The following is a 24176-nucleotide window of genomic DNA, read 5'->3' as shown; positions in this document are numbered from 1 at the left end:
AGCTGCTCTTCCTCACGCTCCAGGCGGCGTTCTTGTTCCCGGCGGAATGGTCTGTCCCGCAGCTGCTCTTCCTCACGCTCCAGGCGGCGTTCTTGATCCCGGCGGAATGGTCTGTCCCGCAGCTGCTCTTCCTCACGCTCCAGGCGGCGTTCTTGTTCCCGACGGAATCTCTGGTCCTGCTCCTGACGCCTCAGCTGCTCTTCCTCACGCTGCTGGCGGCGCTCTTGTTCTTCACGGGATTTTCTGTCGCATTCCTGCCGAAGTTCTTTCTCGCGTTCTTGGAGGCGCTCCTCCTCCACTTGGAATTCTCTCTCTTGTTCTTGACGCCGCCTCTGCTCTTCCTGTTCTGTCCGCAGCTGCCTTTCCTCCTCAAGGAACTTGCCCTCTCTCTCCTGTTGCTGTCTTCTCGATTCTCCCTGGAGCTGTTCTTCCTCCTGGAACTTCTCATCTCGTCTTTTGGCTTCTCGTTGGTGCTCTCGCTGAAACTGCTCTTCCTCTAGGATCTGACGGTCGCGCTGCTGTCGACGCCTCCTCTCCTGCTCCAGCTCTCTCTTCTCTTCCTCTTCGTCTTGCAGAGGCCGCCGATCCTGACGTCTCTCTCGCTCCTGAGGATCTTCCAGCTGCTGGGTCGTTTCCTCATCCTCTCTGCGTTTGGTGAAGAGCCTGTTACTACGAACTTCATTTTCTTTCCTTGGTTGCCACTGCCATTTTAGATCCCTGCGCTCATCTTCATCCCGCAGCCGCTGCAGGTCCTCCTCCTGATACTGCCTTTCCTGCTGCAGGCGTCTCCTTTCTCTCTGCAGCCGCTCTTCCTCCTGCTGCAGCCGCTCTTCCTCCTGTTGCAGATCCTCCTCCTGATACTGCCTCTCCCGCTGCAGGCGCCTCCTTTCTCGCTGTATTTGCTCTTCGTCTTGCTGCAGCCGCTCTTCCTCCTGTTGCAGATCCTCCTCCCTGCGGTATTTCCTCTCCCGCTGCTGGCGCTGCTCTTCTTGCAACAGCTGTTCCTCGCGTAGCTCCTCCTCCCTTCGCTGCCTCTGGCTGGGTTTGGCGTACAGTGTGTGGCGCCTCTGGCTTTCTTCCCGCAGTTGCCGGCTCCTGTTTGGCTCTCGGCGTTCCTCCTGGACTCGCCTCTGTTCTTCCTCTAGGAGGCTGTCCTGGAGCTCTGCTCTTTGCAGTTTCTCCTCCCGGAACCGCTGCTCCTCCCTGTCGCGGAACCGCTGCTCCTGCTCCAGGCGCTCCTCCGCCCGCTGTGGCCTCTCCCACTGGTTGCGCTGGCTCGCCTCCTCAGCGGGACGCTGCTGTTGGAGGTCGCGGCGCTGCTCCTCCTGCTCCCGGAGCTGATGCTCCTCCAGCTCCTGGCGAAGCCTCTGCTCCTGCCTCCTAGGCCTAGAGTAGACCTTGTTCTGACGGGCTTCAGCCTCGTTTTCGAGCTGCCACTGCCACCTCTGGGTGATGCTCTCGTCGGCTTCCCGGATCCGCGTCAGTTCGTCCTCCTCAGCCAGCTCCTGCCTCAGCTCTTGCTCGCGCCTTAGCTCCTGCTCGCGCCTCAGCTCCTGCCTCAGCTCCTGCTCGCGCCTTAGCTCTTGCTCGCGCCTCAGCTCCTGCCTCAGCTCCTGCTCGCGCCTTAGCTCTTGCTCGCGCCTCAGTTCCTGCCTCAACTCCTGCTCGCGCCTCAGCTCCTGCCTCAGCTCCTGCTCGCGCCTCAGCTCCTGCTCGCGCCTTAGCTCTTGTTCGCGCCTCAGCTCTTGCCTTCGATTCAGCTCCTGTTCGCGCCTCAGCTCCTGCCTCAGCTCCTGCTCGCGCCTTAGCTCCTGCTCGCGCCTCAGTTCCTGCCTCAACTCCTGCTCACGCCTTAGCTCTTGTTCGCGCCTCAACTCCTGCTCGCGCCTTAGCAGGGGTTCGCGTAGCTCTTCTTGCCTGCGCTTCTGCAGCCTTCTCTCTTCTGTTTGGCCCCTGCCCTTGAGTTCCTGTCTCTCTTGCCTTTGCAGTTCCTCTACCTCAGAAAACTCCTCCGCGTCACGACCCTTACTCCAGCTAAGGGGCTCTTTCTCTGCAAGGCGTTCCTCCAGTTCTTGCAGTTCTCGCCTTTGCAACCTCTGCTCTTCATCGCGGTGCTGCCGGTGGCGCTGCTCCAAAGCGCGCTCCTCCTGCTCACGTCTCTTCTGCCAGCTTCGGCGCCCAGGTTCTTCGTCCAGTTGTCTACCCCGGGGCTCGAATCTCCTTTGGTCTTCTTGCCTGCGATCTTGTGACAGGTTCCTCTTTTCCCTGGGCAGGGCTCTCTTCTCGCCTAGCTCTGCGGCCGCCTGATCGAGAGCATAATAGCAAGCTTGAGCAATCTTGAAAAGGAACAGGAGGAATTCGTTGAAATCAACACGCCCGTTGCAGTCGCGATCCAGAAGCTCTAGGGTCAGGTCTACGGTCTCAGGGTCATGTGGTCTCTATGAAAAGATTAAAACAAACAAACAAAAAGTTTTATAATTAGTTATTTACAAGAAGTAAACTTTTGCACTCACGTTTGTTTTGGGGAGGGGACCATTTGGAACGATTAGAAAATGCACATAGGGGCGGGAGAGATGGTTTAGCCTCTAAGAGCACTTGACTGCTCTTCCAAAGGTCCTGAGTTCAATTCCCAGCAACCACATGGTGACTCACAACCATCTGTAATGGGATCTGATGCCCTCTTCTGGTGTGTCTAAAGGTATCAACAGTGTACTCACATATAAAATAAATAAATGAATCTTTTTAAAAAGCAAAGAAAAGAAAATATGTTGTACTGTTTTCCCAGCTATGGAAACAACTCATTTCAAAGCATACTATTGTTGGAAATTTTTGTAATTGAGTGCTGATCAAAACAACAAATTCTTTCTAGATGAATGAATAAAAATGATTTCATCTTTGTGATCAATAAAATGAAATTTTATGAAGAGTTTCAACAGACATTTCTGCTTGAAATAGCCAGTGCTCCTGATTTAATTTTTATTCCATGTTTGAAGAAGAACTGAGATATTTACAGCAATGCCATTTTAATTTTACAGGCAAATTTCTGTTGCTGAAAGTTGGAAGATGGGGGGGGGGTCTTTTCAGGTCCAACTAACTTGATCAGGCATCATTAGTGGTAATGCCCTATTACACTTCATTCCTACTAACAATGCCATCAAGACCATTAAATATATGCTATTAACTTCTTTAATACTCATATTACAATACAGATTTAAATAACTCGGGTTCAAAAATGAATGTATCCCTGTCATGTTTTAAAACAATTTTAACCAATATTCATTGCTCTGGTTTTTCTTGGGAGAAAAATGGATAGCCCCCACACCTATAGATTTCTTTTTGTGTGTGTGTGGTCTTACCTGAAGGACATCTCCAAGTTCTCTCTCAAGGAGGTTTTTCAGGTCTTTCTTGCTAAGTGATGCTCCATCACAACTTTGTGATGCATATTGATTGAAAACTTCAGTGATATCAACAATGCTTCTTATAAGTGGAGACATTTTTTTTCTTAAAATTCAAGTAAACCTGGACAATAAAATAGGATTCAAAATCAAATCTCTGCTTCTGACTTTGGGAAAACTTCATTCACTCTGACTTAAACAGATCTTTTAATGTATCATAGCTATTTTAACTTGCATTTTCAGAGCATTTTATCTTTGAATACTGTATTCAGGAAGGGGAAGAGAAATATTGAAAAATTCTAAACCAAGAAATCACCTTCAAACTATATTATAGTCAACTTTTCATTGTCCATCAGAATAGACTATCCATAACCTCCCTCCCCCTGTTTTTGTTTCAGCATATTTCAGAGCAGAGAATGGAGAGATGAGGGAAAGAATTTAAATTCTACATATTGCTATTCATAGCAACACTTAAAGTTGAGCACAGAGGATAGGTAAAAGCAAAGATGTGAAGAGAGACTTGAGCATCTTCAGAAATAAATATGTAACCATGTATGCTAATTGTGTTTTCAAAAACATTGCAACAAGCAGAACAGTGGAAAGGAAATGTGAATTATTTCTTAAATGTACAGCCTATAAGACACTAATTCTTGTCATCCAAATGAAACAGTGTAACATCTAGATAGAACAAGGCAGAAAAGCAATTCATGCTATCTATCTTAACTCAGACATAGTGTGGCTATCCAATCTTCTATTAATGAAAATTATTTGAGAGGTCCTTTCTGTTTGGTTAATCAGAGTCAGAGGGTCAAACAAACCTAGAGAAGTTTGGATGATATTATTCTTAGGGCTGGCTTTGTTAAGCTCAAGTAAATAATTTGAATGTTGGATTGTGAAAATAGGAGGGACTCTGGGAATGTAGTTCAGTGGTAGAATGACTGCTACTACGTTCAAGATAGTTTGTTGAATTCCCATAATGCCCGAACAAAGCAAAATGCACAGCAACAACAACAACAGGCTGGTGTTAAAAGAATATTTGGATGGCTTTGCTGGCTGCCTGCATAGTACCGCATTTAGGTGTGTACTTTATATCATTTCAACTTTAATACCTCTTTTGCCAATTCAGATGGGAACTGTGTAAGCATGCATAAAAAAGAGATCAAAAGAGTTTGCACACTTTTGAGATCATAGTTTTTTCAGAAAAATGAGCCTCGTAAAAGGCACACATGACATTTCTTGATGCATGTAAGTATTGAGTTCAGAGCCTTGGAAGAATTGCTGCTCTTGGTTCAACTAATGGCTCTGACCATGAGGAGATAGAGTAAGCCAAGCATGCTGGTTCATTCCTAGAATCCTAGCTTCCCAGAAGCAGAGGCAGGTGGATTCCTGTGAGTTTGAGACAAGCTGGGTCTACACAGTAAGGTCTAGGCCAGACAGGGCTAAGCAAGACCTTTCCAAAAAAGAAGAAACCAAAGCTACAGATGAAGTGAGATTTAGCCAACACTGGAAGGTGGAGGTCCCTTGTGGAAGGTAGGACCTACCTCTAGTCTCCCAACAACATGTACCATGGCCAGAAAACAAAGAATCATAGAATATCATCCCATAGGATGGAACTTACCCACTTCACCAGAGGAAGAAGTCAAGTGCTCGCTGACACTGCTGGCAAGTGTGCTAGGTAAGTGGGAGCCTGGCCTTTTATAGGGGTTTAAATTGTGCCTCAGGGAGCAACTTAGGAAGGAGACACCCACTCTGTGGGATGACCTGATTCATTGAAATCCCAGCTCCACCTCTGTCTCCAGGAATGGCTTGTTTATCTCACTATTTGCTCACGTAGCTATTTGGCACAGGGTTCACAGGACTTGTCTCCTGACTGGGTACTGGCCCCACCTAATACATAAAGGAGAATATGCTCCAGATTTTCTAATTTTCTTTCATTGTTAAAATAAAAACATAAAAACAAAGGTGATGAGTGTTCTAAAACTTGACTTATTATGGATTCAAAAAAGAAAAAAAAAAACAACTTCTAGTCATTTTTAAAAGAATTATTATTAAGTGAGTATGTATATGCATGTGCACATATGAGTATAGGTGCCTATGGATGCCAGAGATGTCAGATTTCCCTGGGACTGGCCACCCAACAAGGATGCTAGAAACCAAATTTAGGTCCTTTACAAGTGCAGTAAGTGCCCTTAACTCCTCGGCCATCTTTCTCATTCCTTAAGCCATTCGTTTTCTTTTTTTTTCTTTCTTTCTTTATATATATATATATATATATATATATATATATATATATATATATATATATATTATTTTTGGAGACAGGGTTTCTCTGTGTAGCCCTGGCTGTCCNGGAACTCACTTTGTAGACCAGGCTGGCCTCGAACTCAGAAATCCACCTGCCTCTGCCTCCCAAGTGCTGGGATTAAAGGCATGCACCACCATGCCCGGCTAAACCATTCGTTTTTATGGAAGATACAAATTCTAGGTTGACAAGAAACAGGCTTTTTTTTTTTTTTTTTTAAACATAAGCCAATGAGAACCAACTAACTTCTCTATGGTATGGTATGTAGCACACCACGAAGAGGTGACCATAAGCTCTGGCTGGTAGACCATGAGTATAAAGAGGAGGGTGAGCAAATATCTTTTTTAAAAAATTCAGATGGAAATTTATTTTACATTCTATTCCTCTGATTTTCCCTACAGGTTAAGGGTTGCTTCTTTTGTTTGTTTGTTTGTTTGTTTGTTTGTTTGTTTGTTTTCTGAGACAGGGTTTCTCTGTATAGCCCTGGCTGTCCTGGAACTCACTCTGTAGACCAGGCTGGCCTAGAACTCAGAAATCCGTAGGGGTTGCTTCTTAAGTAACTAATTTTGGAGAATATCTTGAATATGCGTTTATCAAACTGCTCATGAGAAACATACTGTGAAATTTTATTCTTAGAGATATTAAATCTAAGTGAAATTTGCTCATTTGTTTTTCTTGCTAGCATATTGAAGCCCCTGGAGAAAAAGAGCTAGTGTAATGCATCATTGTAGATATAATCATGTCATTCAGCCGAAGTTACTAATGGTTATGACATCTAAACACTTGAGTTGGCTTCTTCTGGAAGCACATTAAGGTCATTCTAGCCCATTAGAGCTGTCAGGGCTTTCTCAACCCTGATGATCATTTGTGAATCTCAGTGCGATTTTATTGTAAGGAAATGGATTCACCCCTGGTTGTCAGTGACTCCCACCCTTCCATTTCATACTACATGATACTTTGGTTCATAATAGGTTTATGGAGACTATTAAATGATTCAGCAGCTTCTCTGAAATTCTGTCTCCACCAAAGGCAAGGTTTTTTGGGGGAATTCTGAGAAGAATTTAGAATCCTCCTTGATGTCCATTTCTTACTCTGCTTCTTGGCATCCCTGACATGGATTAACTAGAAAGTTGAGGTGATAAGAGATGAAAAGACTATTGTAAATCTAGTTCATTTCTGCCTCTTCGAGGCTTTCAGTACCAAGGTCTGTGATTTGTCACAGTTTTGTCAGAACTATCATTATCTATTGGGGGTCAGTGAATTGATTTAATATGGCGAACCCTTAAAGAGTAAGGCTTCGCTGACTCAGCTCTAACTAATGTTTTAATACAGGGTTCTTAGTCTTTGGAACAACTTCAGCAATGGACACATAACTAACTTCAGGTCATCAGAAGCTCTTTCGTCTTTCCTTGAGATTTCTGTTATTTTGCCTAGATATCCTTCAAGGGATTCTCTATAACCACATGTCTCTTTGTTGTCTGCTCTCTCTCTCTCTCTCTCTCTCTCTCTCTCTCTCTCTCTCTCTCTCTCTCCCCCCCCGCCCCATGGTGTGTGTGTGTGTGTGTGTGTGTGTCTGTGTCTGTGTCTGTGTCTGCGTGTATGTCTGTGTGTGTCTGTGTGTCTGGCAGGATTTTGCTAGATAGCCCAAAATGGTCTCCAACTTCGGACCTTTCTGTTGTCACCTCATAAGTCTGCTTGTTTTTATCCATTCATGTTCTGTTAGAGAGTACAACGTAAAGGAAAATATTTTAAAACCTCCAAAGTCTCAGAGAATTGACTCCTCCTCCTCCTCCTCTTCCTCCTCCTCCTCTTCTTCCTCTTCCTCTTCTTTCTTGCATCATCATCCATTTCTAAGTAAGTCCAGTCTTATAACAGTGTTACAAGAACAGATACATGTGTTCTTTTATTTCAGACTAAGTATAAGATAAAATAAGAATATCATTTCAGGGGGCTAGACCAATGGCTCGGAAATTAAGAGCACTTGTTTCTCTTGCAGAGGGCTATTTGTAACCTGCTATTTCAGTTACAGGGGCTTTGATACCCTCTCTTAGCCCCACAGCTACAGGCATGCATACTACACATGTGCCAATATGCAGGCAAAGAAACACAGAATTTCCAAAAGAATACAGAAATAAACAAAAACTGTTATGTGCGGTGTTACATGCCTTTAACACAAGCACTAGGGAGGCAGAGGCCAACAGACGGCTGTGAGTTCAAGGCCAGCCTTGTTTACAGAGTTGAATTCCAAGTCATCTAGAGGTACCTATCTAGTAAGACTTTTTTTTTTAACAATAGCAAAAATGATAAACAAATTTCAGTATCAGTCTCTAATGTGAATTTTGGACAAAAAACATTTTTAATTCTCTTATAGTTTCCTTAAAAGATTTGTAAAGGCCAGCAAATGTTGAAAATTAATTTCTAACAAATTGGTCCAGTATCTCTTTATTTAAAGCTAAGTAGAAATACTTGAGACTAATAGTGTTTATTCATGGTTCATCAAAGATAATGTTGTTTTTATAATGTGGAAATCTTTATATTTAAAATTACATTTATTTGCTTTTGTGTAGGGGCATGAGTGTGAAGTTCAGAAGACAACTTATGGGAGTCAGTTTTCTTCTTCCACTATGTGGATCCCATGGATGGAATCCAGGCGTTTGGGCTCGGTAGCAAGTACCTTCACCTACTGAACAATCTCACTGGCCCTCGTCTTTTTGTTTTAAGACTGGAAACTGAGGCACTTGCGAAGTCAAATAACATTACCAACTAGCATGGCAATGAACTCAGTACCTTACTCCATTTCTGCCTGAGTACTGTTTGGTCTCAGAGCATATCTATAGTTCTATACTGACATTGGAACTTAGACCTTTTATTACAGAAGAATTAAAAGGAAGAAATTAAATGTATTTTAAGAATTTGTATCACATTTATGTATTTGTGTGTGTGTGTATGTGTGTGTGTGTGTGTGCTCATGTCATAGCACAGGTTTAATAGAGGACAACTTGTGGGAGTTGGTCCTCATCTTCAACCATGTGGCCCCTAAAGATCAAAGTAATGTCATTATGCTCAGTGACAAGTGTCTTTAGCAGTTGGGCCATCTTACTGTACTAACCCAGAAATAAAATTTATGTCATTCATTTATTTTAGCATCATTCAACTGAAGCCCTTCTCAGTGCTGAATCCCTGGGGTGAAGCTCTAATGTGGTAACAAACATGAAGGAAAGTATTAGGTTTTCCTGGTTATTAATCTTACTCAAGGGCTCACTCCCAACCTTTTGCTTTGCTAGAATCCAGGAACTTAACAGACTTGACATTTTGTGGCATTTAACCAGGCTTAGGCTCTACTTGAGATCAACTAGGCAATTTCCAAGGTAAAAAGTTAGATAAAATGGAGAAGGTTCCAGTGTCCTTATCAGCCAGAAGACTTCTCAAGACTTTAATACGAACCATGATGTTGATAGTCTGGGAAAATAGCCAGAGTGGGATGATTTTAAATGGCTTTGAAAGGAGTTAGATTCTTGGTAATCTTGAATACTTCTTTTCTGGAGTCTTTTTCTTTATGTATTAAGTCTTTTAAATTTCCCTACCATTTTCTATTACACAGTGACTGGCACTCCCATCCACCAGGCAAAAACCTAGTAGAGCTTACTTGGTGCTCCAGTAAAGCTCTACCTCCTCCCCCAAACCGGCCTCAGCCTTCACATGCAATGACCTTCCTTGTAGAGACAACACCTCTCTACAGGAAGCAGCGTCAACATCATGTAACCTCAGATACTGGTTAGTATTTTCATATTCGTCTCTAATTTAATGGATGCTTGTTTTGTCTCCTCAATTAGGTTTTAAGTTCCTTGAAAGCAGTTCTGTACCTTTATTTCTACTGTGTGCTTAATCCTCACGAATACAATTTTATTGCGTCTTGGCAGTTTAAGTGGCCAGCAGGTCAGAAAGAGCTGAGTTGCGTATGTTAGGATGGATCATCTCTTTGAGTGACAGCGTGGATGAGGCCTCTCACCATAATAGGATTCAGCCCTTCTGGGCCTCATTTGAGTTTTGCTGCTTACAGGGCAGGAGAGGGAGGAAGCAGTGCTCCACCCTCTCTTCCTTCTTCCATGTCCACCACTTCACCCCTCTGTTAAATGAGGAACCATAAGATATGAATCCTTTCCTCAGAGGGGAGCTGTGATAATTACAGCTTGTAAAGTATTTTGTGATTCTTAGATATAAAAGAGCTAATTATTATGATCATTAATATTCTTAATTTTTATCTTCTTCAAGGTAAATTATCCTTACTTTAATTACACCCCCACCCTTTAGGTAATTATACCTCCAAGAGTCAGCAGAGGCTTTCATCTCACGTCACGCCATACAGGGTGACTGGCACGGGTGCCCAAGGATAACACTACTGCCTTCCCGTCACAGGGGCAGAGTGAGCCTGGCTTTCTCAGTAAACTGGTCATAGATTTTTAGGTCATTTTGTTTTCCCTGTTCTATAATCATAGCTCTAGCCCACTGAGTGACTCCTCCAGTTTACAGAGCATTGAGATTTGTCAAAAACAAAACAAAACAAAACAAAACAAAAATCTCACCACTAACAGGACAGATGGATTTAACTTTTATAATTTAATGAATACCTTGAATGAAGGAAGCAGGTATCTGGGTAGCCCGTAGAGACTGTATGATATCATTATAGAGAGTCCCAGATGCTGTATGAAAAAGAGATGTAGCTCCTTGAGGTGCTGCGTGACACTCTATGTTCTCTTTAGGTTTAGGTGTGTTTTTAATAGATCGATGACCCTTCTGGGGGTGTGAGACAGGGAACAGGTATCTTTTGAGAGAAGTTTACAAATGATAAAAAAAAAAAAAAAAAAAAAAAAAAAAGCAGGTAAATGCTAAAGTTTAACACTAACTAAATGTTTTGGGTNGGGAACAGGTATCTTTTGAGAGAAGTTTACAAATAATACCAAAAAAAAAAAAAAAAAAAAAAAAAAAAAAAAAAAGGCAGGTGAATGCTAAAGTTTAACACTAACTAAATGTTTTGGGTGTGGTCTTTCTAATGTGGAAAAGGGCACGGCAGGCACGTGCCAGTTCTGCTTGGCAGGCTTTCTTCTAGACCCAGATATTTGTAATTCGATGTCCTCGGTTACTGAGTTATCATCTTCTGCTTTGGTTCTGGGAATCCCACCCAGGACTCAAGTAATATTGCAAGTAAAAGAAAACAGGAGACTAGGTTTGGAGTGAATTTTCAAAGTTCGCTGGCTCACCGTGATTCTCTGGGTTCCATACCAGACTATCCTGCTTTCACATTCTTACTGGTTTCTCCTTGTTGCATCCTTTTAAATCCCCCTTCCCCGTTTCCCCCTTAAGACTATTCTAAAATTTAGTCAGAAAATAGAATAAGGATAAAGGGGCTTTGGAGGACCAGTCAGATGCCTTTGTCCATTTGTCTCAAATGAGAACATGGCGAAGCTTTATTGAAGATCAAAGACAGGCTACATATTTCTTGGTTCTTCCCACAGTAAGTCTCTTTTGGTCCATACACACTTATTGAGCCCCCTATTTCATTTCAGGCCTAGCTGAAGCCTAGAGCACTCGATAACTTAGAGTGGGTAGGTTGCTTTAAGAAAATATTAATTCCAAAAAGAAGGCCATGTTTTTTTACTGATGAGCCTGTTCAGTTGTATCTCAGTATCTGTGGAAATTTGTTCCAGGACCTCAGTGATACTCAAATCACTTAGTCCTTTACAGAATATGGCATGGTAGATATATACCGTGCATATCTTCCTATGTGCTTTTTCTCTGGATTACGGTCAAAGCCCAATTCAATACAAATGCTGTGAAATAGTTCTTATACAGTGTGAAGTACAACATAGTCCAGTGCCTTGTGCCTTACTTAGAATAGAATAAAGGGCCTAATAAATACTTGCTGAAAACTGAAAGAGACTTACTGAGTGAAAACCCAGGACTTTTCCCCATTGTTATTCCCTAAGCAATTTGGAGCAGTGTTTTTTTTTTAATTAAAATACTAAATTCAAAACTCACTAGAGTGGTTGCACAATTCACATTAGCCACTCAGCTAGTCTGTCAGCTGTGTGGTTGGAGGTTTATCTCCAGGTGAAGAACGGTGTGGATGCTGATTGCTGAGTATCTGACCAAGCCCAGCCTTGCTCTGGCTCCGTGCTGGCTCATCATCAGTTCTGGACAGAGGGTGAATCATTAAAGGTTCATCTATAAGGGCATCTTCTGAGAGTACCTTACAAATTGCAAAAATAAAATCATGCTTTTGGCAGCACAACTGGGATCTTTGAAGTAAATTACATGTATCTGTTAACAAAAAAGGAGGAAGAGCGGCGCCTTGGAGGTCCCGTGGATCTGTGTCTTACTTCAACAGTGTTTGGACGGAACAGACCTGGGGTCTCCCACTTTATTATCTTCCAGCCACCTTACAAGTCTCTCCACTCGCAGCCTCCGGGACCATCTCCTTGCTGCCTTCACCTTTGGCTCCTAGGACCAGTCTGCACCATCTTTCGCGGTTAGCTCATAATACGGATCAGCCATGACCTCTCAGATTCATCAGAATTATTCCACTGAAGTGGAAGCTGTGGTAAACCGCCTGGTCAACTTGCACTTGTGGATCTCCTACACCTACCTCTCCATGGGCTTCTTTTTTGGTAGGGATGACGTGGCTCTGAAGGGCATAGGCCACTTCTTCCGCGAATTGGTCACAGAGAAGCGCGAGGGCGCCTGAGTGTCTGCTCAAGTTGCAGAATGATGGGGCCGTGCACTCTTCCAGGATGTACAGAAGCCATCTCAAGATGAATGGGGTAAAACCCAGGAGGCCATGGAAGCTGCCTTGGCCCTGGAAAGGAACCTGAACCAGGCACTCTTGGATCTGCATGCCCTGGGTTCTGCCCACACAGACCTTCATCTCTGCTACTTCTTGGAAAGCCATTTCCTGGATAAGGAGGTGAAGCTCATCAAGAAGATGGGCAATCACCTGACCAACCTCCGTAGGGTGGCAGGGTCGCAAATAACGCAGTGCCCCAGGCATCTCTGGGCGAGTATCTCTTTGAGCGCCTCACTCTCAAGCATGACTAGGAGGCCTCTGTGCCTCTCAAGGGGCTCCCCCTCTGCTCTGCACCAGCCTGCCTCCGGACCTCCATCTGAATGAGCCTCTCAAGCCACTAGGCAACTTTGTAACCACTCTGGAGCCTCCCTCTCTCAAGTCTTGGACCAAGTTAAAGTAAAGCTTTTTTGTGACAGGGGAAAAAAAGGTGAAAGTTACAATGCTTCTCACAGGAGAGTGAACTGATTTTTCTGATTTTAGTATAACCTTTTCTCTCAGAGTCAGCATTTTTCAAAATTAGCTTATAGAGTTTGGCCGTTAGGCCTTTCAAGGTGTGAAACATCTTGAAAGTCTTTGAATGCAAGCTCTAGAAGACTATATCTCCCTATATTCCATGAATTCCACAATGGTTTGCTACCCAGCTTACCAAAAATCAGAAGGAGAGACTAAGCCCTGGAAAAGATGTGATTCTATGCCTTCAGGGACTGGGAGAGGCACGAAGACCAGATATAGTCTACAAGCACTCTATAGACAAAGAAAGACTGCTACTGAGGGAAGTACCCTGGGAAGGCTTCAGTGACGAGACGAGGCTTATAATAGATTTTAAGCACAAGAGGTATGGAGACATTCCAGGTAGCACGAGGAAAGCGTGTGGGATCAAATAAAATGCATTTTGAAATAAAGACAGCTGCCTACAGTGGGGACTTGATCTTCCTTTCACACAGGGTTATATGTCTCTCTGGTCCTTTTAAACACTTGACATTACAGAAGAGAACAAGGGTTTCAACCATCTATTTATTAACTTGTAAAGGAACCGAGTTCAATAAAATGCAGGCTCTGTGAGATCAGATTCTGTGTCTGCCTGATGCTTTGTTCCCTGTGCCTGCCAACCAGCACCGAGGAACTAACTGTTGATAATACTATCTCATTCAAGTGAATTTGTGCATCACATACAAGAGCATGCCCAAGAGCATGCCCAGAAAGCAGCCTGTTAGAGCTTAGAATCACTCTTCGATGGGGAGACGAGGAGAAAACGTAAGAGATGAATATTGGAGGGGGAAAAAAAAGGTCAGAGTGACTAGAAAGGGGGTGAGGAGTTTTATCTTTCTAAATCTTGCTAGGAGGACAGAATAGGTACCTGGATCCTGGAACAGCAGATAGAATGAAGATGGGGTGGGTAGAGGCAAGTGAGAAGACAGCAGACTAGTCAGCACTTCCTGCTGGAGATTAGCAAAAGTTGGGAAAAAGAAATTATTTTTGCCATGGGGTTGGCTTCCTATCTGTATCTCAGAAACAATTCAGAGTATCACCTGGCCAGTCTAGTCTTCCTCTGCTATTATTATTTAAATGAGGCCTTGAATCAGCAGATTTTGTCTCAGTGAGGAAACCGCCTGAAGCACAGGCCTAGATGGAGTAAAGTGGTTGGGTTTTGCCCACATTAGAAGGTAGCTCTGAAGGAGCCTCTTGTTCTGGTGTGGCCATCTGCCTCATTCTGCCTGGTCCTCTACACCCAGCGTCACTTGAGCCACCCACTCTAAGCAATAGAGAATGTTGTCATGACTGGAGATGTAGTTCAAAGGCAGAGTGCTTGCCTAGGATGTAGGAGGCCTTGGATTTCTTCAGCACAGGGAGGAAAAGTAGGTGTCTCATTTAGGCCTCACATCAGTTCTGGCTGGTAGACATGGTTTTTTTTTTTTTTTCACTTTGCAGATGAAATAGAGGCTTGGAGATGTTAGGTGATGAACCTAAGATCAAAGAAATTGACAAGCGGCGAAACTGGAATTTGAATGCAAACCTAAAACCTGTAAAAACCTATATTCTTGACTATTATTTGATAATCCTCCCTTTGAAGGAAGGACCAGATTTAGACTTTACCAAGAGACTCCTCGAGGTTAGAAGTAAGTAGGGTGACTCTCTGAGGCAGTGTCAGCTTCATGAAGGAGATTCCCTCACCCTGGGTCACAGAGGTTCAAGGTTCTGTTGGGAAGCTAGGAGAAACTTATTACCAACAAAACAGAGTGATGATTAGTCCTGACAGTCTGAAATTGGAACATTTCCCCTCCCCTGAAAACTTTGTGTCGGGACCAGTTTGTGCAGTGTATGGTGGTGGCATAGCCTAGAGTTATCTCTGTTATCAGATACCAGCATGGACTGATGAGTGTCATGAGGGGAGCTGCAGACTTGTAGCAACAGCTTGATTATAATCATTAAACATTTACAAGACACTGAATACATTGCAAAGGGTTTTTACAACCCCGTTTTTATTGGTCATTCTTCATCCAGCCCAGCCTGTCGGAAGTGCTGCCGCCTCTGCTCTTCAGGTGACAGGGCCACGGAGAGGTTAAGCTGCCTGCCCTAGGTCATCCAGCGGCTGAGCTGGGGTTGCAACTTGTTGGATGGTCTAGGAAGGGTTTTCTCCTCTCGGCCAGTCTGCTGGTGTAGGGATTTAAAACGATGAAAAGGATGTTAGGGATCTGGACCCGAGCAGGTGTTTGAAATTTGTTTTCTCTCAACTATGAATATCACGTGTGGTATACAGATTTTGATATATCAAAAGCAGAAGAGATGTTATTTCCCCGACCCCTGCTTCTGGGCTCTCCTTTTTTTTTTTTTTTTTTTTTTTTTAAAAAAAAAAAAAAGTATCATCTTTCCTTCTATTCTCCAAAAGATGAAAGTAATCTGAAGAAATGATTCCAACTTCCAGGCATTTAGAGGTGGGCACAGTTCTGAGCTTGCTCACTAGAAGGTAAGGGAGAAGCTTCCAGGGGATGGCATTAGCTGTTCTGTACAGAGAGCTGTAGCTCTGGGTTCATGGACAGGGATACAGGCCCTTGTGCTCCAGTGTTAGTGGATCTGAGAACTCAAGGCTAAGGGGAAACAAGTCATTTGCTTATTCATTATTCTTGCAGCAAAGGCGTTTCAGAACCTGTGATATACTTTGTGAGTCTCCAGGAAGAATTCTACCAGAAAGCATTTCTGAAATTCATCTGAATGGGGGGCACTCATGCCCAAACATTCTGTAAAATGTCAACCATCAGAAGAAAAATGAAATAGAGAAACAGTCAGCAACCCACAAATTTCAGAGTGAGGCTGTGAGAATGCGTTTTCTTTGGGGACAGTTAATTTTTTAATAGATTCTGCCTGGCCATATGGTAAATTAGGAGCCTGGGGTTCTTCTGTCTTACAGGCCCATCTCAGAATTGGTGTTCTCTGTGAACTTAGGTGAGTCAACTATACTCTTTGAGCATGAGGTATCTAGTCATAAAATTACAATAATGACTCCTCCTTTATTTTTAAGATTGTGTATGTGTACACACATGCTCTATAAGAAGTAAGATCGTAAGCAGTGGAGTATGTTCAGTTTATTAGGAAAACAATATGGAAGAGAATTTCAGGTTCTATGTGTCCTTTTCTTCTCTTAATAGCTAAGTTCAGAATCCTGGGAATAGATCCACAAAGAGAGTGATGAGGTTAGGAAGCGATTCCTGTGTGGGGAACTCCACAAGTCTCAGTACTCTCCATTAGACATTCCATGAGCACTGAGTTCTGCCCTTTTCTTACTTTATTCACCTATCAGCAGTCCCTGCTGTTGTAGGGTATTTACCATGATTATTTCCTACTTAAGTATATATATATATGTATATATATATATATATATATATATATATATATATATATATATATATATACACACACACACACACACAAGGAGTCAATATTTGGGGAACAGATTCTTCAGACTCATTCGATGGATGCTCATTCTTCTGGTGGTCTTTTCTAATTGGGTGTGCAAGAAATCCTGACCTTGATTCGCCAGCTACTTTTTCTCAGACCACTGGGATCTTACATCTCAGCAGCTTTGTGCTGTGGGACTCCAAAGGGCTTCAGTGTGCTGCTGTGCTTACAGTCTCACGGTGCCCATTTTTGGAGGGTGAGGTGGAGACAGCCTTTAGAAGGCTTGCCTAAGGCACAGGGGTGACTCATGGACACAAGGGAGGAGGGATGTGAGGAGAGATTCTTTGCCCCTGATCTCACTACCTGACCATTACACCACCCAGTCTCTTTTCTGCCATGGACCCACCTGCTTAGGATTCAGGTTCCAGAGCTATTTTGTTGTCCTCTCCCATCACTGTTAATCTTTGACGTAATTCATTTACCTAAATCACTGTTGAGCGCATTACCTTCTTGTGGTTCTCAGAGAGTTGTGAAGAGTTTCTCATCCCACCCCCACCCCCATTCAGAAGAAGCCTGAGGAAGTGCATCCCTTCACTTACTCTAGATTCTGATTCAGGTACCTCGGTCAGACGACAAGGGGATAATATCTCACTGGCTAAATGTAGAGTGTCGGCTGAGGAAGGATGGGAAGCTATAATTTATTGACTGCCTTCTGTTCGTCATGCTCGGTATGAGGTAGAAAGCTAGCAAAATAAGCCTATGTATATTTAGCTTATGAGGTCTAGCTCTGGCATAAGAAAGACCAGGTGATCTCCTGAGAGGCACATGATAGGGAAATAGGGAGTTGGTATTTGGCAAGCTTTTTTCCACAGGGCTGTGCTGCCTGGGGTTTTACTAAAGCTCTTTATGAGCCCACATTAAAATCCCATTTATTTGTTTATTTACCAGTTGAGTCTCAGAAATTGAACTTGGGTCCTCGGACTTGGAGGAAGTTTCTGGTTTATTGATCTGCAGAGACACTTTGCTGGCCTCACACCTCTTGTCATTTATATAATTTTGGTTTATTACATTTGTATAATAATTTATAGTTTCAGAAAGTTTCCAAGTTTTAAGTTTAGTTAATTTAGCTTGCAATAGTCTAATAAAAAAAAAAGTCAGCTGTCACCGGGCGTGGTGGCGCATGCCTTTAATCCCAGCACTCGGGAGGCAGAGGCAGGCGGATTTCTGAGTTCGAGGCCCGCCTGATCTCACAAAGTGAGTTCCAGGACAGCCAGGTCTACACAGAGAAACCCTGTCTCAAAAAAAAAAAATAAATAAATAAATAATAATAATAAAATAAAAAAATAAAAAAGTGGAATGGAGGACAATTTTATATAATAGTAGGTGGTCACTATAAGCTTTATCAGAAGAGGGACATGAAAAAGAATATTTTTTTTAACAAGTTATGTGGAACAGGTCAGAGAGAATATGAAGTCACACTTTTGGGCTTCTTGATCTGGAGCAAACCCTAGAACACCACTATATGCAGAACCTACTTTGTAAGTGCACCCCTCCACTTACTCTAGATTCCGATTCAGGTACCTCGGTCAGACGACGATGGGATAATATCTCACGGGCTAACCCGTATCAGATAACTTATTACGAAAAGTTCTTTCTCCTCCTGTCTTATTTGTATTTATGTTCTTCTTCCAGTTAAAAAGGTTACAATGAACACCTATTGCTAAATATAAAACTGTCAGACATTTTAATTTTTTTCATAGTTGACGTTCTCCAGACGGCATTCAGTTTTGTTTTGTTTTGTTTTTGTAGTCACCTAACTTTAATTAAATAAGTACTTGTGATGTGCAAAGAACCAAAGGTATAAAGAGAACTAATACATGACCCAGCCTTTGAGGAGATTAAAGTGTGGTCACAGAGTCATCTAAGTCAACACATTATTTTAATCCAGGATAAGAAAGGCAATGGTGGAAGGTATTATGGGAGCATATTGAAGGGGTACTTCATCCGTAAAGTGGACTCAAGGAGAACAGATCAGTGGTAAAGCTTAGGCCACATCCTGTGGGACAAGTTGGGTGTAGGGAATGATGAAAGGTGAAACCCAAGCACTAGAGATGATGAAGGACTCTGCAAGCAAAAGTAAGGACTAAAGGTCTTTACCCTATAGACTATGGAGAAGCATGACAAGATTTTTTGCAGGACATGATAACATCGGCAAATTTATATTTTTTAGAAATGTCATTTTCAGGGGCTGGAGAGATGGCTCAGAAGTTAAGAGCACTGACTGCTCTTCCAGAGGTCCTGAGTTCAATTCCCAGCAACCACATGGTGGCTCCCAACCATATGTAATGGGATCTGATACCCTCTTCTGTGAAGTCTGAAGACAGCTACAGTATATTCATCATATATATCAAATAAATAAATAAAATCGAAGAAGAAGAAGAAGAAGAAGAAGAAGAAGAAGAAGAAGAAGAAGAAGAAGAAGAAGAAGAAGAAGAAGAAGAAATGTCATTGTCATTCATACTGAGAATGACTGGGAAGAAAATAGGATTAGAGACACTGAAGACATTTAGTAAAATAGATGAGAAATGACGAGCTGGATTAAGGCATTTTGCAGTTGGACTAGAGAAAGATCATTTAGTTTAAAAGACTTAAAAAAACAAAACAAAACCAAGAACACACAGGTTTTGATGACACATTGGGTGCAGAAGGTGAGGAAGAAGAAGAAGGAATCAGGCAGCCTGGGTCATCGGCTTGTGCAGCTGGGAAGGAAGTAGGAGTTTAACAAGGTTAGTCCATTTCCTGTTACTGTAATCCTATATATAAGGCTGGGTAATCTATAGAGAAGGAAGGTTCATTTTGATTCAGTTCTGGAGGTTGAAGAATCTAATATTGAATGACTGTGTCTGATAAGGCTGTGTGACTCTAGCTCATAGCAGTGGGTGGAGGGCATGAGAGTACATGATAGAGAGAGGCCAGGACAAAAGGAGTCAAATACTCCCTAACAAAACACATTTTCTTGGGAACTGTATTATACCTTCAGGAAGATGGGCTTTCATGACCCAAATACATTTTCAGGGGACAAAACTTTAAGAAGTTTGTATACATTAAAATCTTTACAATTTAAATGTTTTTTTCTCTAGCTCAGATGCAAATACCTTAGTTCAGCTTTCCACTCCCCCCCCCCCAAGACAGGGTTTCTCTGTGTAGCCCTGGCTGTCCCGGAACTCACTCTATAGACCAGATTGGCCTCAAACTCAGAAATCAGCCTGCCTCTGCCTCCCAAGTGCTGGGATTAAAAGTGTGCACCATCACTGCCCGGCTCCACTTCTTATTTATGTCCACCACCATTATGCTGCTAATTAAACTTCAGTCTGAGTTTCAGTGGAGGCAGAAATGGTGGAGAGAAACATGGGAGGATTTCCACTTCATACCCGTTGAGTTTAAGATGCCTGTGAGACGTCTAGACAAAAAGGTCCATGAGCTAGGTGGACGTACAAGTTTGGACCACAGGAGAGAAATCTGGGCTGCTAACGATTTGGAAGCTACCAGGGGGAGTGTGATGTTTAAAATCTCAAGCAAAGGTGCTGGAGAGGTGGCTCAGTGATTAAGAGCACTTGCTCTTGCAGAGACCTGTGTTCAGTTCCCAGCACTCACATGGCAGTAACAATTGTTTGTAATTCTAGTTCCAGAGGAGCTGATGCATTTTCTGGCCTCAGCAGGCATTTTGTGCACATACATATATACAGGCAAAACACAAATAGATTTACGATAAATAAATCTAAAAACAATTTAAAATCTCAAATAAAGATGAGATTGGCTGGGATGAATATAGTACTTTTCCTGCATTGGAACCACCTACGAGAATGTCTGAGCACTCCAACAGACAAAGTCATATTGCAGACACAGAAAATTAGGAGTCTAGCAATGTGATCCCAGAAACAGTGTTTTAAAACTCTCCAAATTATAAAATGCCATCCAGCATTGCGAAACACCTGACTGAAAAGTGGGGGAAGCCTCACATTTAGAGGAATAGGGGTCTTCCCCAGAAAAAAAGGAAACTATAGGCAAAAATGATGTGAGAACTATGAAAAAAAGAAGTGTGCTTTGTACAACATAATCTTCAGTACTCCCAAACATAACCCTTTGCCTGGGTCATGCTGCTTTAGCCTGGGAGATGTGCATCTGTGTCTTTGCTCTATATTCATGACTTTTCTGCAGAGTGCCAACCACATCCATTGTGTTTTAAAGACATATCTCAGAGTTGTTCTTGAGAGGAAAAGCACCTCAAGTTTTACCTGATTTTGACGATTCCTCCTTAGACAGTTTCTTATGTATTAGTTCTGTGTCAAAAGTGGCCTAGCTAGATTACAAGAGGACTGAGCTAGACTCTGAAGAACTAAGCTCAATTCTAGCCATTTCATATTGATGTGCTGAATGTCCTGGAGAGAAAAAAAAAATCACTAAATTTCATGTGTTTACCTATGAGGTATTCATAGAAATGATGTCTTTGAAGGGCTGATCTAGATTTTGATGTGATATTATAAAAGGATATATATGGGAGGGTGACATCAACAAGATGGAAAACTCTCTCCAAAAACTCCCTAGAGTAGAACACGTTGTACTCTAAGATGTCCTGATGCATATCTTAGAAAAGGAACTTCAGCTTCTTCAGTCTTTGCATTCTAGAATTTCTGCCTGGTACAAAGTTGGACCAGGGGCTGAAATGCCTTCCTGGTTCTGGGGCTTCTCATTTGGCCTGAGCCACACTATGAGATATGCTGGATTTCTGGCCTTGTCCACAGTACAAGGGCAACAGGGCTAAGTGAACACAGCTTGAAACCTGGGAAACAATGACCCCAAACAATCTTTTCCTCCTTTTAAGCCTATTTTCTTACGCGTTTTGTTAGAGCAATGGAAAGCTGACTAATATACCGTGGTGCGTTTCCTCCAAAGACACAAAGCACATGACAGATCGATACGTCTTTTTCCCAGAAAAATGTGAATGAAGGAAGTGATGTCTGATTTTTGCCAAAAACCCCAGCAGGCCAGTCTCTTTGGACCCTATCTCCAGGGTAACTTCTATAGACCTAACTATTGAGCTGAGCTCTAAAAATCTAAGTTCTCTATTTGTATCAGTGCCAGGTCATGTCTTAGAGTCCCAGGCCCCAGGTCTGTTTCCATGACACCAAAGCTCCAGACTTGCTCTGAAGAAACAAGTTCCAGGCCCACCAAAAAGGTAGATCAGACCCAGGACCTGTCAACTGGCTTCTGTGGATCCCAATTGAATGCCAGTCCCTATGGTTCTCATATATACCCAAATTCCAGGTCTGTGCCACTTTATACAGGCTCCACTCACATATCAGTTCAAGTTCCACATCAATGCACTTGAGGACTTCAGCGGCCGGCTTTCCCCTTTAAGTGGGTGCACCTAGATCCTACAGGAATGTGGACTGCTCTTGAAATTTCTCTGTACAAGCTCATCTTGGAAGAGATATCCACTTCTTCAGATATGCAGACACTAGCATAGGGCCACATGGATCATGGCCTAGCCAAATAAATAAAGCAAAACACCAGAAAGGATGCTAAAGAAATAGAGATCTAAAAACTGCTAGGCAAAAATCTCAAAAATAATTCTCTTCTTCTGTTTTGAGTTTGTGGTTCAAGATGTGAGCTCTCAGCACCCTGATCTAGCTGCCTCGCCTGCTGCTAGCCACTATGTATTCCTGCTATGATGGACTCCTATTCGTCTGGAACCTTCAAGACAAAGCACTTAGTGCTGTGCTCTGACTACCCCCTGGGTTATTGTCCCATCTTGCCCAGGGTCAGCTTCTTCATAGAAACCAGAAATGACAGAGGGCAGCCAACTGTATCTCCCACCTGAAGGCCCAGTGATGAAGCCCTGAGAAGCAGGACCTCAGCTAGTCATGAACTTGGGAAACCCTGGGCTCCCAGCACACGGACAGACAGATGCCCATCAGCTGGCCTCCAAGACTGGGGCACTGGCCTCCCCTCCCCACTCCTCAAGGGTGTTATCTCCAACTCTACTCTATCATCAAAGGTTTCTTCACTCTCCCCTCGGCCAGCTGTCCCATCTCCTCCTTAGATCAGGTAGGATGTGTGCAGTAACAGACTCCAGATGTCTCTGTGAACTGTAGTCCATTATCTCCCAACTTTCTTTCCCAAGTTCAGGAGGCTATGCTCAGCCCCTAGGATTCCAGGAGCCCAGTAGCAAGGACTCAGGAAAGCTGCAACACATCCAACCACGCCTGTGAGGCTCTCCAGTGGCCAGACTGTACCTATCTCTGACCCTCAGTCCTGGGGTGAATGGAGGCTTTATCCCCCACGGCTCCTGAGGAAGGCCATCCTGCCACATAACTATTACAGTTTGGCTCATGGCCTACCGAGGTCTCTATGTCCAGGATCTTGTATTTTTCCTTTAAGTCTGTAGGGAACACAGGAAGCCTTGACTCAACATGTGTTGTTCACACCAGCACAGCAGTGTCACGAACCACTCACAACGCCTTCCCCATACAGGTTAGACTCAGAATTGGCAAAAACGAAACAAAACCAACCACCCAACTAACCAAACAAAAAAACCCAACAACTTTTTCATGTCTGAATGGGAATGTTGGCCGTACATGAAAAACTAGTAACCACAGCTTCCTGCTCCTGCAACCTGAGAAGGCTCCCACATGGTGACTTCCTAAGGAGATGAGCTAACCCCTCCTCTGTGCTTTACAGTGTTGAGGTTCTGCATTGTTGTAGTAGTTCATGCCTCATTAGAGCAAGCATGGCCCACTACATTACAGTTTTTCTGTATGTGTGTCTGTCTTTCTTCATTTCCTCACTGTCCAGGCCCAAACTGCACTGGTACCATGAAAGCTTGGCCCCTGTTCATCCTCCTGCCCTCCCAGGTGCAGCCTTACACAAGGACTTGTCTCCTCACACAGCTACCTGCGGTTCTTTCTAACTGTCTCTTTTGGCAAGGGTAGCAGTGACTATGGGACTGGTAGCCCAGACTACATTTCTGCCAAGGGAAGAGGCCATTGGCTAGGTTTATGCTTAGCAGTAAAGGTTTTGTCCTGGGAAGATGGTGTGGGGGATTTATTCTAAAGAAGTGCAGTGAATACAAAATCACTGGGAAAATGATACGTGAATAAAATGAAGTGTTCAGCAAGGTGAAGGAAACTGTAAAAGAAAACGCGTTCCTGAGCTAAGGCACAGAGTGGCTGAGCTGAGAAGGTAAGAGCAGGTTTCTCAGCAGATGCTCTGCAGCCCAGGAGAGCATTGGGGAGGGGAAAAAACTGCCGAACAAGAACATTATACCTGGCCAGTCTTTCACTTCAGAAGAGAAAAAGTGGTAACAACTTCTGTAGAGACACAAAAGGTGAGGGAGTTCACCACTTTCAACCTTTTCTCCAAGAAATTAAAAACACATTTACACTTACTGACTTTATACTTCCAGTGGTTGGAATACAGCAGAGTACTCAACGATGGGAATCAGCCTTAAGAATCTCAGAAAGCCAGCCAGGCATGGTGGCGCACGCCTTTAATCCCAGCACTTGGGAGGCAGAGGCAGGCGGATTTCTGAGTTCGAGGCCAGCCTGGTCTACAAAGTGAGTTCCAGGANTGAGTTCGAGGCCAGCCTGGTCTACAAAGTGAGTTCCAGGACAGCCAGAGCTATACAGAGAAACCCTGTCTCGAAAAGCCAAAAAAAAAAAAAAAAAAAAAAAAATAAAAAAAA

The 24176-nt window shown here is 43.3% G+C and overlaps 1 protein-coding gene and 1 pseudogene across 1 annotated transcript in view; one reads left to right on the top strand and one right to left on the bottom strand.

The window, feature by feature from the left end:
- The window catches only part of Tchh (trichohyalin), a 5509-nt gene extending 2015 nt beyond the window's left edge, over positions 1 to 3494 (bottom strand). Inside the window, exons 1-2 of the mRNA XM_021196948.2 lie at positions 3357 to 3494; positions 1 to 2438 (exon numbers count right to left, since the gene is read on the bottom strand). Coding sequence (XP_021052607.1) covers positions 1 to 2438; positions 3357 to 3494 — 2576 coding nt within the window. The remainder of the gene's footprint in view (positions 2439 to 3356) is intronic.
- Positions 3495 to 12247: 8753 nt separating this feature from the next.
- Positions 12248 to 12789, top strand: LOC110320985 (annotated as a pseudogene).
- The last annotated feature ends 11387 nt before the right edge of the window (positions 12790 to 24176 follow it).

This window comes from Mus pahari, chromosome 4, assembly GCF_900095145.1.
Source record: "Mus pahari chromosome 4, PAHARI_EIJ_v1.1, whole genome shotgun sequence".
In the NCBI taxonomy this organism is placed as follows: domain Eukaryota; kingdom Metazoa; phylum Chordata; class Mammalia; order Rodentia; family Muridae; genus Mus; species Mus pahari.
This window is presented reverse-complemented; position numbering and strand designations above follow the sequence as displayed.